This window comes from Poecilia mexicana, unplaced genomic scaffold (assembly GCF_051168715.1).
Source record: "Poecilia mexicana isolate PSO_F unplaced genomic scaffold, ASM5116871v1 scaffold_13, whole genome shotgun sequence".
Classification (NCBI taxonomy): domain Eukaryota; kingdom Metazoa; phylum Chordata; class Actinopteri; order Cyprinodontiformes; family Poeciliidae; genus Poecilia; species Poecilia mexicana.
In genome coordinates, this window is record NW_028263382.1 from 30,509,375 (window position 1) to 30,526,661 (window position 17,287).

The 17,287-nt window shown below is 39.1% G+C and overlaps 2 protein-coding genes across 2 annotated transcripts; both read left to right on the top strand.

Annotated features, from left to right (window-relative positions):
* Nucleotides 1–3,356: 3,356 nt before the first annotated feature.
* tmprss5 (transmembrane serine protease 5) lies at nucleotides 3,357–11,513 on the top strand (the record flags this gene model as incomplete). Its single annotated transcript, XM_014986849.2, has 11 exons — nucleotides 3,357–3,504; nucleotides 3,784–3,864; nucleotides 6,622–6,735; nucleotides 7,112–7,247; nucleotides 8,070–8,183; nucleotides 8,279–8,322; nucleotides 8,482–8,644; nucleotides 8,748–8,932; nucleotides 10,737–10,835; nucleotides 10,959–11,101; nucleotides 11,222–11,513. Coding segments are annotated over 11 exons (1,443 nt in total), but the record flags the coding sequence as incomplete, so codon positions are not given.
* Nucleotides 11,514–12,595: 1,082 nt separating this feature from the next.
* On the top strand, nucleotides 12,596–16,440 carry pih1d2 (PIH1 domain containing 2). The gene is made up of 5 exons (XM_014986860.2): nucleotides 12,596–12,845; nucleotides 14,270–14,402; nucleotides 14,472–14,711; nucleotides 15,860–16,128; nucleotides 16,306–16,440. Exons 1-5 carry the CDS (start codon nucleotides 12,660–12,662, stop codon nucleotides 16,438–16,440), a joined length of 963 nt encoding a protein of 320 aa, XP_014842346.1. The 5' UTR covers nucleotides 12,596–12,659.
* The last annotated feature ends 847 nt before the right edge of the window (nucleotides 16,441–17,287 follow it).

The following is a 17,287-nucleotide window of genomic DNA, read 5'->3' on the forward strand; positions in this document are numbered from 1 at the left end:
CTGAGCGACGATGGCTTTGGGTTTCATCTCGTGGAGTTTGACGTGATGCGAGACTTTTCAACAATTCACAATAACGACCTTTTCTCAGAAAGCGAAAACTGTCAGGTCACAGCACGTCTCAGGTGAGGAAAAGACTATCTCTTGGCTCAGGTAAAAAGTGTTTCCCGGCAACCACCAGGAGTGCCATCAATAATGAGCTCAGAGGCATCTTTGGAGATGTTCCCCCCTCCCACTTCCACCTCCATTAGAAAAAACCAAATACCTGGTTTAGCTAGCTTCTGCTGGCCCCATGACCCCACAGACAAACAACAGCCTCATTCTCCTCACCGCTGCTGACCTCATTGTCTCTTTGTGAGGGGGAAAATCCAGAGTTGCATTCTGTTAAATGGCAAATCAACAGGGCCGGACCTCCATTCCTCCCCAGCCACAGGCGTACCGATGAACAGGAGCAGCGCTGCGGCTTTTCCACCAGGACTGCACACCAGGAAAACATGGTAGGAGAAAAAATAAACATGCTACTTGTTGAGGACACTGTAGCTCCATCTGTAACAGTATTACTAAAGTCAACACTCCTGTGATATCTTTACATTTGCTCTTTTAGTTTACAGATTTTTCATCCTTTATATGCATCTTCCATTTATAACGTAGATTTGTTTTCTGCCTTATGGTTAATGTACTTGACTTATGATCATTCTGCTGGAGAAAACTGCATCTTAACCTACTCAAGAATTATAGTCCCAGTGGAAAACTGGGCATGAAGCTCACAGACTTTGGGCTCCTAAAGTTTTATGAGAATGAGCTGACATCATTATTACAAAACCAGTTTTTGTGTTTGGGATCATTGTCCACCTGGAACTACTATTTACATTTGTATGCCTGTCACAATAATCAAATCAGTTAATTGGATGATAAATTAAAACAAACTCATTCATTTCCATTGGCATGATTTATCGTTTCTCTCTTTCTACCAAAAGCTGGAAGACAAAAGTCTTCAGTTTGGTGCTTTTGTCTCAACTAGGCCCCTTTTTTGAAGAAAATGTTTATTTACAAAGACTTCTAAATTCATTTTACTTGTCTCCCAGTCCCAGTGTTAAATGTTGATTAAAATTTAAAGTTTATTGATCTCTGAGAATGTGTTCTTGCATTATTATTTTGACGTTACAATTATATCACTTAAAAATTATCTCAAAACAACATTATTGTTTATTGCAATAACGTCTGGAACAGTTTATCATCCAGCAAAATTTGTTATAGTGAAAAGGCCTCCATCCAGGTTTATTAATTTGAGGTTGAACCTACAAACTTGATTTAATTTAGAGTATTTAGATGTGGTCTTCTATTATCTTTAGCTCTGCTTAGTGCAAAAGGCAAGAAAAAGTCCCACCCCATGATCCAACACCATGCTGAACAGCTTCAGGGTTTATATGTTTTAAAGCCTTACTTTGACTCCTTCAAACAGCCTTTTTGTCACTGCAGCAAAATGGCTCGATGCTCATCTGATCATAAAACGGAGTATATTTTGCACCAACCATCTGACCTGAGCAGTCAACTTTTAGAGATAACCTACGGATGTTCAAGGATAAACCAACAACTTGGGCTCAAATTTTCTATGAACTGAAAACTGATATAACACCAGAGTCACTCTTCACAGTGAAGCAAAGTTCACATTACCATGGACTGAGTCACTGCTGAGCAAGGAGGAGGAATGCTCAAAAAAACAAACAAGTCAACAGCAAGACAAAGTCAGAAAAAAAAGTGTTATGGTTAACAGACTGAGCTTTTTGCCCCCATGACAATGACAAGATGTAGGAGGGAACGATGGCGGCAGCGTCACGCTGTAAGCCTGTTTCACATGCGCTACAACCAGCAACAGGAATAATAGAGAACATCTGAAGTCCTCAACTTTAAATTCAAACGAACATCCGTAAACTGGGTAATAACTATGGGGCTCGATTTTAGATTGGGTCAAGCAGAATAATATTAAGCTTCTGAAATGAGTTTGATGCCAAATGCAATAAAATGCAGTGAACATAAAACTAAAAGAGCTAATTAAAGGGAATCCTGCCAATTCTGACAAGTATAATGGTCAAATATCCAAATTTATACCAAAAACATATCAGCTACAAGAACCATGTAGTTTCACTGAGACCATATGGTTTCTCTTACACTTGCTACCCAAATATTAGTGGGGATTTATCTATGCATGTATGCATGACTGCAACAAAATTATTTGAATAATTGATTATTCTATTGCTCATTTGGATAACAAAAAAAGACAAATTTTCATACATTTCTCATTTGACAAATTGAGCCTTTTTAAATAGAATACTAGAAGTAAAATATGCAAATAAAATATTTAAAAAAATAATTGAAGTAAGAAAATAAACATTTTATTGCCTAAAATGGAATAAAATAGCATTCCTTTGAGCCAAGTGAAGCTAAACTATTCCACTTGAGGAGTTCTGGCTAAAAGTTAAATGCAAAATGTTTTTTTTTTTTTTTTTTTTTTTTTTTTGGTGTTGTTGTTTTTTAACAGTTTTGGCCTAATTACTGCCCTGAATATGTTCAGATCAGTAATTATTTTACTGATCTACATACTCCAGTTAGTGCTACTAAATTAATTTCAACAGTTGATTCATCACTATTTTTTTCAATTAATTGTTTCGATTGTATGTATCTGAGCCTGTATTCTTTTTTGACTATATGAGGATTAGATATAATCTACTATAAATTTCAATTTGTGCATCCTGTTTGCTTTTTAAAGTTTGAGGGTATTCACTCAAAAAACTAAAATAACGATTCGAATGAATGATTAAAAGCCCTCTAAAGAAATTATAATATGCAAATAAGCACTGTTGTATGTATGCAGATGAAGTGTGCACAGTAATTGTAAGATATTGACTATGCACGTCCTATATAGTGAGAAACAGGCCATAATTACTGCGATAAATTGCTTATAGAAACAGCTGCTTCTTGGCAAGATAGCTCTGTGCACAGACACTCAGGAGTCATAAAATCTGTCTGAAAATGATGAAGAAATACAGCACTGAACACAACGTGCATCCAAGAAACAAAAACCGACAAGCCAAAGCCTCCACCAGCTCATTATGCCTCAATCAGCAGGGGGAGAGAGTTGACACACACATAGATGTTCACCACCCTGACTGCATACATCGGAGGCTGGTTAATGGCAGATAATATTCAGCGTTACAGAGGTCCTAATTAAACTCGACAGAACCTGACAGGTTGACTGTTGCTCTGGAGCAGATGGTCAGCGCGGTTGCCAAATTTGTGTCATACGGAAGAAGAAGAAGGAAAAAAAAGCTACAAATGAAACCTGACATGCCCCACTGTAATTCCCGCAGAGTCTTGATGGAGACGCATTGTCAGTGATTGAAAATCCAGTGGCCGTCAGTCATCCCTTTCACTCGGAGACAACAGCAGGGGTCGCGGCAACCAAAGGGGTGCAGGGCTGGTTAAAGGGCACTCGCTCTACAACTCACGGTAAGCACCAACCAGGTGACCTATAACAGCAGCTGATTGCACCAGTGACTACAGTCTACTACTTAACAAATCACTTCTTCATTAAAACAACAACATTTATATTAGTATTTCAATTCCTTGGTATCATATTCCTAGAAAAAAAAACAAAAAAACAAGAGCTTAATTTCTTCTAGTGTTGGTGCTGTGTGTTCACAGATTTACCAGCTGACATTTGATCGCACCTTTCAGCTCACATCAGGGTTCTGAAGGCATAAATACCTTTATTAACTGTTTCTGCAGCTCATAGGCTGGTGAGGCTGCTGGCAGCGGTGTGCGCAGTCGGACTCCTGGGAGGCTTACTTGTAGGTGTCTGGTTTCTAGGTGAGTCAATGTGTCTGAGAAATAATGACTAAATGAGCTTAGCTGGAGCTACAAAGTAAAAATAAAATGTGCTACAAAAAAAAAAAATAAAAAGCCTCGTTAAAACTGCTAGGGGGATCCAGTGCCTCACAAAACTATTCAGACAAGTTTCCTTAAACTTTGACGTTTTATAAAATTAAAAAGTCACAGATTTCAGAATTTTTATTGGGATTTAATGCCAAGGGAGGTGGGGGGGGGATGTGGCAATAAATTATATTCAGTTAAAATTTTGTGGAGTCATCTTTTGCTGCAACTCTTGGGAGTATTTCTCCAAGAGCGCTGACAATAGAGTTCAGTCAGAAAGGAAAAACAGCATCTTTCAACATTTTAAAAGTTGTTGTTTTAAACCTCCAGTTCTCAAAATTCCTATAGGTGAGCTCCACCGCATGAACACCAAGATCCACAGGCATGTTAAGACAGAACATATGTATGACAAGAACTTTTATTTGGATGCAATTTATGCATTCTGTTCATACACCAACTAGGGCTGCACAAAATATTGCAAATATATCGTCAATGTACCATTTATAAGACTGTCTGGAGTGCAATATGTTAAGAGTTCTGAAGTTTTATTTTTCATGCCAATTCTATATTTATCGAGTAAGACAAACAAAAGCTCTCACCTGACAAATAACATTACCAAAAATGCTATTGGTTGATACAAAGTAGGAAGTATAGTTTAGATGTTCCCAATGTAGACAGAGAATAGTAGACATAACCACCTATATGCCATTTCCCTCCAGAGCGGACACAGTGTGAGGCACTTTATTGGTGTTTGCAAATAACAGTCTGCAGAAGTCTGCTGGACCACATTAAAACCTTTCTGCAGAAATTTGCCTTAATTTTTCCTCAACACATAGTGTTTTTGCATGTAGGTCAAAAGTTTAATATTGTCCTCATGGCTTTCTACTTGCCATTGTTCCAAACAGAACATTTTTTGGAGTGCAAAACTCAGAGTTGTACTGTTGACAGATTTCGTCTCCTGGGTGGTTGAGCTCTCAATTCTTTTTAGTTCTTCAGTAAATGCTCTCCTTACCCAGCTTGTCAAAGCCAGTGAATTCAGTCATGTTGTGCCACACTCCACTTTCAGATTACAGATCGTCGTCTTACATCCCAAACCTGCTTTAAACCTCTTCACAACTTTCCCCCCAACTTGCCTGCTGTGTTTCTTGGTCTTTATGATGCTGCGTGTTCACTGAAAAATCACACACAGCTGGATTCTGTTTAGCAATTCTGTGACTTTGGAAGGCATTTTATTTCATATTTAGCAACATGTGGCTATAAGAGAAAAATAATTTTCTCACATTGTCTTAGAACCTTCATCAGATGTGTATTTTGGAAATATCAAAATTTATTAAAGTAATTCTGATAAGAGGACATAGTTTTTCAACAGTTAAAAACAATGCATGCTTTTCCTTTCGCTTCATAATTATTTTCCATCAGGGCTTAATAGTTAAACGGTTGCTTAGGGCCCCCACACCACCAGGGGGGCCTCAAGAGCACCAAGCTAGCATGATAAAATATATCGATATATAAAATAACATTGTAAATTATACAAACTAAATGCTATTCAACACAGAAAAACTATTTCTATATTATTTTTACAGTTGTTACAAATAGATTATCTTCCTGCTGTTGAGGAAATATGAGATATCAAACTTGTTTACTGTAAATTTTGTGTTCATCTGCTTTTAAATAGTTGAAATAATATGCCACACTCGAATACTACTCTGCATTTAAAAATCTAAATCTTTTTTGTTTGTTTGTTACTCCCACAAGGATAGAAACAGCCATAATGACACTGCTATGATGCAAGCTAACTACAAATGACGCTAATGATAGTCAGTATGTTACACACAGAGCAGCTTAGGAATAATAAAGCATCTGGTGTAGACATGTTGGTATGGGGGAGAGGGGGGGGGGGCAAATAAAAATCTGCTTAGGTCTCCAAAAAGGCTTGGGCCGGCCCTGTGCTCTATCACACTACATCCCTTGTGGCTGTAGTGTAACAAAATGTGAAGATACCGGTATGAATACTTTTGCAAAGCACTGCTTATACAATCTCAGAGCTAATGCTAATTTCCAAAAAGCCCAATAATATGTAGTAACTCGACTAACACCACATGTTTTATTCATGATCAATTCTGGGTGCTGCACTTTGTTATTACTTATTTGCAGACTTATCTTAACACAGATAACCCTGGAAGAACCTAATGAGGGCTGACACTGTTGTCTGGCCAATTAATTCATCTGGCACCAGTAGAAAGAATCTAATTATGCTTAAGTCTTCAAATGATTCATTATTCTCATTTTTATTTAAAAACCTTTAACAGGATGCAAAATGGGAGCTTGGCAGTAAATAAAAGCCGCTCGGATAATGTAACATATGGGTGTAAAAATAAGGATTACTTGAGTTCAGGTCCAGGTCCAAAAGTAGGAAAAAAAAAACTGGTTCATACTAATAAAACAGACTGTATTTTGGTCCTTACCCTATTTTTTTTCCTACAGCTGCACCAAAGATAGCATTGTAAATCATGCTAAATTAGATCTTTGTTAGTCTTTCCAGATTCATCATTTATTTCTGTCAATTTTATTACTACACAGATTTTAATTTGCTCCAAGCACTAATTCAGAACGACTGGTAACATTTAGAAAAACAAGGTTTAGCTGCTCATCTGCCGGGGTGATTTTAAAACTCAAACTGCTCTCTGCGTTCAGTCAAACTTCTGCTGAGGCCATCTTCTTCCCAAACCTCGGTCGGGCTTGGAGATACGAAGGAGACATCTTTCTGCAACGTGACTGATGATGTCTCCGTCTCCCACCCACGGAAAGGTCTGCTTCTCTTCTCGTTTCTTAAGTGTCCGTTTCCCTCGGCTTCATGAATTAACAGTCAGAGCAGGAGTGTGTTGCTGCACAGTTTATTGTCAAGTGATTCATTACACGGCATCAAGGGTCACCTCTGCAGTGAGTTTTACATCAGCGGCAGCTAAATCTGTACACAACAGCTGCTTCTTGTTGTCCTTTGCCTCGCTTGCGAGAGAATATCATTGACTGACGTAAAAGAAACATCACGGTTAATGACCTCTTTGTGCCAACTATATTAACACAGGTACTTGTGCATTTTCAAAATTTATCGCCCTGTGCACCTATTCATTACTGCTGGCTGAGAGTTTGTCTCCGGAGGGATTTTTGAATCAATCAGGTTCAGTGTTTTACAGAATCAGCCCGGAGAACTCCCTACTGGAGATCCAGCTGGGGAGGCTGCACACCTGGCTGCCGGTGTGCTCCGAGAGGTGGAACTCATCATTGGGAACACTAGTCTGCAGGCAGCTGGGCTATCTGAGGTGTGACGGCACAAACACCACGCAAACATCATCATTTAGACTGAGATCAGAGTGACAACTCCCCCTTTTTTTAAAACCTGCTTTTTAAACTTTACTCCTTACAAATATTCACCCCTCTTATTCGGCATTGTTTGATTCGTTTTATGCAACCAACCAACACAAAGTAGTGGGAAATAATGGGGAAGACAGACAAAAAATAAATAAATAAAAACAAAATTGTATGGGGTTCATTTGTATCCAGCCCCTTTTGATCTGTTACCCCTTGATAAAATTCATTGCCTCACCGGTTTGTTGGAGAACATTAGTGAACAACAAGCAGCATCATGCAGACCAAGGAACACAGCAGACATGTCAGAGATGAAGTACTGACATGGCCGACCATGTGAACTCACAGGCTAGGATTGGAAGGATTTAGTTCAAAACATATTCATGTGTCACCATGGCATAGTCACAGTCCAGACCTAAATCCAGTTCAGAATTTGGGCCAAATCTTGAAGACTGATCTTCACATACATTGCCCATACAATTCAGTTCAGTCTGAACTTTTCTGCAAAGCATAACAGACAAAAGCTTACGTCTCTTGAAGTTTTAAAAAAACAACTAATTCAGAAGTGCTGGACACACATCCATAGCACAGATTTTAAATAAATTGTGTCCTTTTCCACACAGACACACACTACATTTTGTTGGTCTATCACACAAAATGTAAATGCATTTAGATTTGCATGACAGCATATGAAGAAGTTCAATAGGGAAGAGTTCAAGACATAAACATAGCGTGTTCATTTGCGTCTCCCACTCGTATTTTCGCTTTCTTACCAGACTGACCAGGCATAAAGGAGTGAATCTCACAGACGTTGGGCCAAACTACACGGATGGTTTCATACAAATTACCTCAGAACAGAAGAGCAGCTTAGAAAACATGTGGTACTTCAGGTGAGGTGATTAATCTCAGGCCATCATATTTACACAGATTTAACTGCTAATATATTGATTACGCCTCATTAGTTACTCCATTTATTTTCATTTAGAGAGAGCTGCATCACAGGGAAGATTATTGCTTTGCAGTGTTTTGGTAAGCAAATTAGCTTGAACTTTTGATTCAGCATTTTCACCCAACATGAAAACCTCTGTAAAACCCCTGTGAAAAGCTCAATATTGGAACAATCAGTGACTAGATCTGCTGGAGCGCTCTCTGACCAAACAGGTCTCTGATAAACGATCCTCTGTGCAGAGTGTGGGACCCGAGCGAAGCTGCCCAGGATAATAGGAGGCGTTGAGGCCCTGCTGGGCAGGTGGCCCTGGCAGGTCAGCCTCTACTACAGCAATCGTCACACCTGCGGAGGGTCCATCATCACCAGTCAATGGATAGTAACAGCAGCCCACTGTGTGCACAAGTAAGGCAGCTGAACTTAACAGCGCTACGGGTCACAGGTCGGAGCACCTCTGAAGGGCAGCAGTCAGTCATATACTGCGACTGTTTTCCATTTGAAATGTCAGCTACAGGCTACCACATGTGTCCAGCTGGGTGGTCTATGCGGGCATTGTGACTCGTAGTTCGGCAAAAATCGCTCAGCACACGGGCTACGTGGTGGAGAAGATCATCTACAACAAGAACTACAACCACAGAAGCCACGACAGCGACATAGCGCTGATGAAGCTGCGGAGACCCCTCAATTTCTCAGGTGTGTCTGAGGACGAGGTTTTCATACAAAAACCGGTGGAAACGTAAGCCTTAATTCTACGTTTAATGCTCTAGCTGCTAGACTCTAGCATAACCTCACGCTAAACATTAAATATTATAATAATCCGTTTATTTGGGTTCTTGTATTGAGTGGGGACTGAACCCTATGTTAAGAAATGTGTTGCACACTCTCTGGCATCACTAGCATCTCTAAAACAGTCTGAACTTTTTGATCTGACGTCAAATCAGTCATAAGCACTTGTGGGCCTTCCCCCGCCCCCTTATTAAACACAAAAATTCATGTGACATTTATTTTATCTGCTTAAATAATAAAATAAAACATGCAAGTTTATATTGAAGCAAATAAAATTGTTAATTTTTTAAATGCAAATCATAAGGTTCAGGGATACGTTTTTCTGATTTTCAATTGTTTTGTCAGCCCAAGCCTGAGTAAGTCGCTGGACAATTGTGATCTGAAAATACAACAATCAGACACAGGTTCTAGGAACTTTAGTTGATGGTCACATCGTTTCCTTGGGGAATCAAAATGATGCAACACCAAGCCTTATTTCTTTTAGCCACTGGCTGTAGGACTGGATTTATCTTGCCACCACACACCAAGCAGATAAAGATGCAATTAATAATTCAAAGTACTAATAAATGTCACTAATTAACATGTTCAATTAGTAATGTGCAATGACTTGAAAGTCTACACACCCCTTTTAAAATAATAGACAAATCATTTTAAAACCTTCCACTAACAAGACCACATTATCTGAACAAGTTTTGAAATGCCTCATGAAGTCTGACTTTTGTCCAACGTCTAAAAGTGGCAGAATAAACCTTTTTATTTCATATCCTGCACTGCTGTACTGTCAGAGTTGTTTCAAAGTACTATTTTTCTGTACCTCCTTTGACTGTGGTTCAAAAGGTTATTTTCAAGCTAAACATTTTTTTTTATCAGACATCAGATAGTAAAGGAAATACCCTCACTTCAAAGGTTTGTAAAGGAGATGGGAGGAAAAAAAGAAACATTCAAAGCTCAAAGACAACATGAGCACACAGTGACACCTCAGGGTGACCAAGCCTTTATAGCAGCTATAAATAAGTAAACTTTGCTGTTTCAGTTCTCCTACCATAAATGTGAACACATGAAGATTCCCTGGACTCTTACCAGCAGAGCATACTTTAACAGATAAGACAAAGATTGACACTTCCGTTAAATACTCCAAGTGGGTTTGGAGTGAAGAAAGAATGGCTACATGCAGCATCTATAACGCTCTTCAAACAAACTGTTTGAAATGCTAGGATGTTTTAAATAAAAAAAAAATGTTGTATTCAACCAGAAAACTGGATATGGGTCACATAATATAATGATTCAAAACATGTGGCAACATCAAAACAAAAATGGTTTAAAAGGCACACAATCAGTCCTCTTCAATGGTCATATCAGTCCTCGCGTGTAAATCATATAAAAAGCCGACAGGTGGAGCTGAAAAGAGAAAATGACACAAGAGAGACTTGAGATTTCTGGATGATTAAGAGGATCTCACTTTTTGTACGCTCAACCTTTGCAACATAGGAGAAAACTGAGTGAGGTCCTTCTGGCTTCCAAGGTCCAAAAGTGAGGAAATGTTTCCAGTGTGAGATTAAGCTACTGCACTTACAAACTTACAATGTATCTAAAGGGATTTACAAAGGCTGCTAAAATCTGTAACAGTGTATATAGATTTGTCAAACATTAATCAGAGTGCTAAGTGTTTTTTTTTTAATTCCTCCCCCCCCCTTTTTTTTTTTTTAAATAGACACAATTAGACCCATCTGCTTGCCGCCGTACGACTATGATCTCCCAGGTGGCACGCAGTGCTGGATCTCTGGATGGGGATACACACAGCCCGACGGCGGTGAATTGCGGCTACACACAGACCTACATTTCACTCGTGCAACAAGTCTAATTTAAAGGCACGTTGACAGAGCGTGACACTTGTACTGACAGGCCAGCCCTGAATGCATGTTTCCTCTCTCAGTTCATTCGCCCGACACCCTGAAAGAAGCCCCAGTTCCTATAATAAGCACAAAGAAATGCAACAGCTCCTGCATGTACAACGGGGAGATCACTCCACGGATGCTCTGTGCCGGCTACACGGAAGGAAAAGTGGATGCGTGTCAGGTTGGATGCATGTACTAGAAAGTACTTTTTGTTGTCTTTTTTTATAACATTAATAAAGATGTACACCCTGTTTCATTTGTGTACGGTTGTACTGAAGGCTTTCTCTGTGTACCTTACCAGGGGGATAGCGGGGGCCCTCTTGTTTGCCAGGATGAAAATTTGTGGAGGCTTGCAGGAGTCGTAAGTTGGGGGACAGGCTGCGCTGAGCCGAACCATCCCGGGGTTTACAGCAAAGTGGCTGAATTCTTGGACTGGATCTACGACATGATTGAGGTAGACACTTTTATCAACAGAAGTTATAATGCTTCGAAACTATTCATACCACTTGGAACTTAAAAAGGCGTCATTGGGAATTATTGTATGTGACAGAAGTCCAGTCAAGTTTATTATACAGCACATTTCAGCAACAAGGGAGCTCAAAGTGCTTTACACCATAAAAACATAATATGATAGCCAATTGTGAAACAAGAAACAAATTTTTTGAAATGCCATTATCAAATTTAAATAAATATACATCAAATATAACTATCAATGTTCCAGTTGTTATGAATCAAAGGCAGCTCTGAAAAGGTGGGCTTTTCACTTTGATATAAAGGAACTCAGCGTTTTGGCTGTTTTGCAGATTTCTGAACATTTGTTCCAGATTATAAGAGTACAAAAACTGAATGTTGCTTCTCCATTGTCTGGTTCTGGGGATGCAGAACTAGAAAATGGAGAAGCAGACAACCTAGTAGAAGAACTTGTGGCACAAAATTTGTAATTACACCACTTTACACTTACTTGAACCTTTATGTATATGGAGATTAAATTACACACAGGAGTACACCACACTTTTCAGATTTTTATTTGTACAGTGCACATTTTTTCCCTGCACTTAGCAGTTATGCCCTACTTTATGTTCACTGATTTATCAGAGAAGTTTGTAACTAATCTGCAAAAAAAAAAAGGGTGGAAAAAATTTACAGGGTGTGAATGACTGTGAAAGGCACTGTAAAAATTGATGTTCACAACATGACGCCTAATTATGATCATCATACACTACCATTATCATTCATTTTGACTTGCTTACAATGAAACATAATTGTAGTTTTCACTGACTGATGATCACTCTTTTTTGCAGAATTACTGAGAACAAGAGATGCAAAAAAAGAGGAGGATACTGCTGAGTCATTTGGGATAGTGGAGAACTATGGCTGTGTTTTATTTATACTTTAAATGTCAGTTAACTGACCTACACATAACGAGAGTGAAAATATAAACATACATGTTATATCTTTTATGTACCGAGTATAAATTGTACCCCTCTGAAAGCAATGTCTTGTGATTATTGCGCTGCAAAAACACCTCTTGACCACCAGGTGGCGACTGTGTGATACTTTAAAAACTAGTTTCTATAGCAACTAACAACACTAACAAAGTTAGCTTTACTTGTGGAGTTAATAAGACATTCGACATACTTTAGCTACACCAAATAAAAAAACAACCGGAGGTTGCAGTTTAAAGCACCAGCTACCAACTAGCTAGCAGTTATAAGCTAAAGGAAGACATTCACCTTCGTATGATGTCCAGCACCGGCGGAAGGGAAGATGTTTTACAGCAGGTCAGCCACTTTTGGGTCATGCTGGACGACTTGTCTCAAAGCGACCCAGCAGCGTACCGCAAGTTCATAGAGGAACAAATGAAGAGAGGAGCTGAATTCAACGCACCGCCTGAGCTCCATTCGTGTGTGCGAACTCAGATACTGGTGAGTTTCCTGGACGGTCGGCAGCAGCAGCAGGTGCGCTTGATTGATTAGGACAGCTTGCACTTGCAGATATGGGGACGTCAAATGCCGTCTGGATAAAGTTTTACAGTCAGAGGAGACAAAACATTGGGATATTCGGTCAAAATGGGAGAAAAAAGTACGTTTGAAAACGTCATGATGAGGCTATTAACCAAGTAGACGATATCAACTTTGAAGCAGTCGGTGGCAGCAGCATCCTGCTGATGGAAAGTTGGAATGGTGTATTTCAAGTTGATGGAATAATAAAAAATGAAGAATACCTCAAAATTCTTCATCTTGCCTTCAATAAGCAACTAGACAGCAGAAATATGTATCAAACTAAAGGCCCGAGGGTTAAATCCAACACCCTATTTTTATGTAATAAATATTTTACAAATCAAATCAGAACAGTTTTTTTTATCTTTACATTGCCAAATTACATTGATGCAAAGTTGTTAGTTAAGACAGCCATTTCTTCATATTTCAACAATTTGTCATTGTTGACAAGTGAGAATGTCCCAAAATAAAAATGAGTTTGACACTCGGGTGGTAAACAATTACACATTTCAACAGGACACCAACAACCCATCAAAACAGTTCTGGAATGGATAAATTAGGCTAACACTAAGGTTGTGGAAAGGGTCAGACTTTAACGTTTTTAAAAGTTTGTGAAAAACAACCACTGAAAAGCTGGGTTTGAACACCAATTCATACAAACTCTACTGGTTCTCATATGTGCTTACACGTAAGCCTGTCACAATAACACATTCTGATGGACGATAACTTGTCCCAGTGATTATTGCAGAAAAAAATTGTTCTTTTGAAACCTTTTTCAGGTTGATAATTGTATAATAATTCAAGTTGCCCTTGCCAAGACTAATAAACTTTAATTTTGTTATGAATACTTAACACTGGAGCTAGAAGACATTTTAATTATCCAAAATAAAACACAACCAAAAAACAGTAAATAAAATAGAAATATAAACCACACAACTGATACCATAAATAAAATGGGTTCTGATTGTCTGATTGCTCTTTAAAAAATATCAATCATTATAATGGAGATAATCAAGCTCATTTTGGTTTATTTTATGTCCATTTATCCAAACATTACTGGATAAATGTAATGTTTATCCATTACATTTAAAATAACCCATAGGAACCTGTAGTCCTATGGGTTATTTTGATCATAAGTGCATTAGACAAAATTCACAGGAAATTCAAAGTTTGGCACCAGCTTCATGTTTTTTTGTTGTTTTTTTTGTTAAACCCAGAAAAATATTTGATATATTATCACTCCACCCTGGGAACTGAATGCATCAAATGCATCTTTAGTAGCAGTACATTTGTATGATTTTTATGCCAAATGTATGTAAAAGTCTCAGGCTCATCTGTGTCCTTCCCAGGAGCCAAAGCCAGGTTTGCTCTACATTAACATTTGCAGCTGGAAGCGTGTGCCTCCACCTCAGGATCAGAGCAGCTCCCTTCCTTTGTGCGGAGGAAAACTAGAGAGATGCAACGGCGAGGACCAAGGTGGCTGTAAGCTGCACGACCTTCGTCTGTGTTGCACGATGTGAGCAAGACATTCAAAGGTTTTAACCCCTGCAGGCTGTTTCGCTGTGCTGGATGTGGCGCTAAATCCTTCAGTGCTACAGAAGAGGAAAGAGGATAAAGTAGATATTAATAATATCTATATGCTGGCCCTGAGCTTTGCCCAGCAACAGCACGGGATGTCGTTATCTCAGGAGTACAGCGTCGTCAGCCACAGTCCGAAAGGTAACCCGGACGACTTACAGTGTCGGCTCGGCTTTCAGAAGCTGCCAATCATCTCCAAGCAACTGGAAACAAGTAAGTAACCCAGTAACCTCCCCAAACTTGTAAAAATAAGCAATTAATCAACTAATGTGTAATTCAAATGAGATTGTTCATTTCCGTTAGGGATGCACCAATATAGAAATTTGGGCAGATATTTATATCCGATATTAATACTTCTGTTGTGGCCAATAATATTTTTCCAATCTGAGAATCCTGCACTGCATGACTGTCACTGCCACATCACCAAACAAATACTAAATGACCAACCCGACCGTAAACAAACAGCAACAAGATTGAAATAAATATCGTGTGTTAATATCAGCCAGGTTTTATTTATCGGGCTGATGTTGAGATGTTAAAAGGTGATGAATATTGGCTGATATCAATGTTAGTTTGGGTATATTGTGCATCCCTAATTTTCCATTCTGGTGAAAGGCAATTTTGGTGACACAAACATCAATGTATTTTATTTGTCGTCTCAGTTGTGAGTGTTCTGCATCTCCATTTTATTTTTCGGTTTTGGTTATCATTTCATTTTGGATGTTTATATCTTTCTCTTCCAGTACTAAGTTTTCTTTTAAAAATTAAGGTTTGTTGGTGTGTGAAAGGGCTTATTTGCATTATTACGCCATTACTTCAAAATAGGCCCTGATTTTCTTAATTTTGGGAGGTCTGTGATTGGCCGATACTTACATGTGAAGCCGAACTTATCCACTGATCTTATCTGCCTCAACAAAGGCCTAAAAATCAGACACTGTCCTCTTTTGCTCTGCCGTGAGAGGTTTGATTGTCAGACCGGCCCACCAGGTTAGGTCATGTCTGCATGTTTGCAGTTACCAATAGCGACCCCACTGTTGCCAACTCTGACTTTCTTGCTATATTTAGTGACATTTCAGACAAAAACGAAAAAAATAGCATCAGCCAAAATCAGAATCAGCATATTTTTAAATATCGGTAATCAGCCAGAGAACTGCAATCAGTGCACCCCTACTTCAAAATGGTGTCAAACCAGTACAATATTATTGTTTACTACAGTAAGTTGTGAGTTACTTTATACTACAGCAAAATTTCACTCCTCTTACTCTGATAAGCTGCGGCAAACCTCTTTACTCAGGGCGCGTGGCTCCCTTCCTGCAAGGGAGTGTCGTCTGCATCCTCCCACCAGTTTCTCTCATTCACAGCCAGTCAGACTCCAGCCGCCCTCCTGCGACAGATCTCCTCTTCTCAGCGATCGGAGGAGGACAGCGCGGCCCAAATCATTTGCAGGCCGGCGGAGCAGACGAAGGCGAATTTGATCCAGGTCATTTCCAGCACTTTCCAGGGGCCTCAGGAGCCCGAGTATGTGGTGGAGGTGAAGAGCGATGCGGCGGGAGTCCCTCGCAGCGTGGAGCTGACAGTGGAGCTGCCGAAAGTTCGTTCCATGTCAGAGTGCCAGCTGAGAGTGTCCAAGGTTAGCGGCTACTCACCCCCTCTGCCCCAAACACGTATAATGAACCGCTTTGATTCCGCTGTGCTTCACTGGATGGCTGGATGTCATATAAAATGCATAATTGGCCTGTGAGTCTTACAATTCCCTGAAAATATATATATATATATATATATATATATATATTTTATAACTCTGCAGGAGGATGTTCTTCTAGAAGTGGAAGATGTTTACCATTTGCTTCTGGAGTTTCCAAAAACAGTAAACGAGGACACGGCCGCTGCCGTCTTCAACAAGAAAAAGCGGAGGCTCACGCTGACAGCAGCTGTTTTGTGACCAATTAATTTCAGCGAGAAAAGGGAGAGGAGTTCGCCGGGTCACGCACGTAAGGACCGAACTCTCACAGCAACAGAAAACACACCTTAAGAAACGCACTATCCAATGCAGTCAGAATTAAGAGCGCGTACTGTGTGGGAACATATGTCGTGCTTCAAACTAAAATCTAACAAGCTGTTTTGATTGTAGTTTGAGGCAGAGCTGTAAATTGATCTATTTTCAGAATGTTCTACAGAGAAATGTGTTAGATTGTCCCGGTGTGCTATGTTGGCTGATGTGCAGGAACAAGTTTAAATCCACTGCCTACCAAAAGATTTATTAACATCAATAACAATTTGTGTTCTGAAGAACTACATGAGGAATGTATGTTTTAGTTTTATTTTGTGAGAGGATTTTTGATACTAGTGATCTCCGTTGAACAATAAGCCTGTGGCAAAAACACAAAATCTAATATGTCCGGTTTAGTTTCTAGTGCAGATGTCTTACTACACTTGAAATAAGACAAAATTAACTTACAAGTAACTTTTCAGCAAGATATAGGAGCTTTTTTTAAGTAAATAATTCCTTAACATTGATGAAAAAACACTAGTTATAAGTGAAATAATCTACCAGTAGAACAAGACATTTTTCCACTATTAGAAGCCAAAATGTCCTGGTCTACTGGCAGATCATTTTACTTATAACTAGTTTTTTTTTCATCAATATTAAGAAATTATTTACTTAAATCAAACTCCTGTTTTGTCCTGAAAAGTTGCTTGTAAATTAGTTTTGTCTTATATCAAGATAGTTGGACTAGTGAATTACCTGGTAAGATTTTGGGGGTTTGCAGTTCTGACAGGACAGGAAG

Excerpts from the sequence above, each read along its gene's own strand:
- pih1d2 (XM_014986860.2), top strand. The coding sequence starts at position 12,660 with ATGATGTCCAGCACCGGCGGAAGGGAAGATGTTTTACAGCAGGTCAGC. Across the intron at positions 14,403-14,471 it reads CGGCGAGGACCAAGGTGGCT|GCTGTTTCGCTGTGCTGGAT; the intron begins GTAAGCTGCACG and ends TAACCCCTGCAG. Across the intron at positions 16,129-16,305 it reads GCCAGCTGAGAGTGTCCAAG|GAGGATGTTCTTCTAGAAGT; the intron begins GTTAGCGGCTAC and ends ATAACTCTGCAG.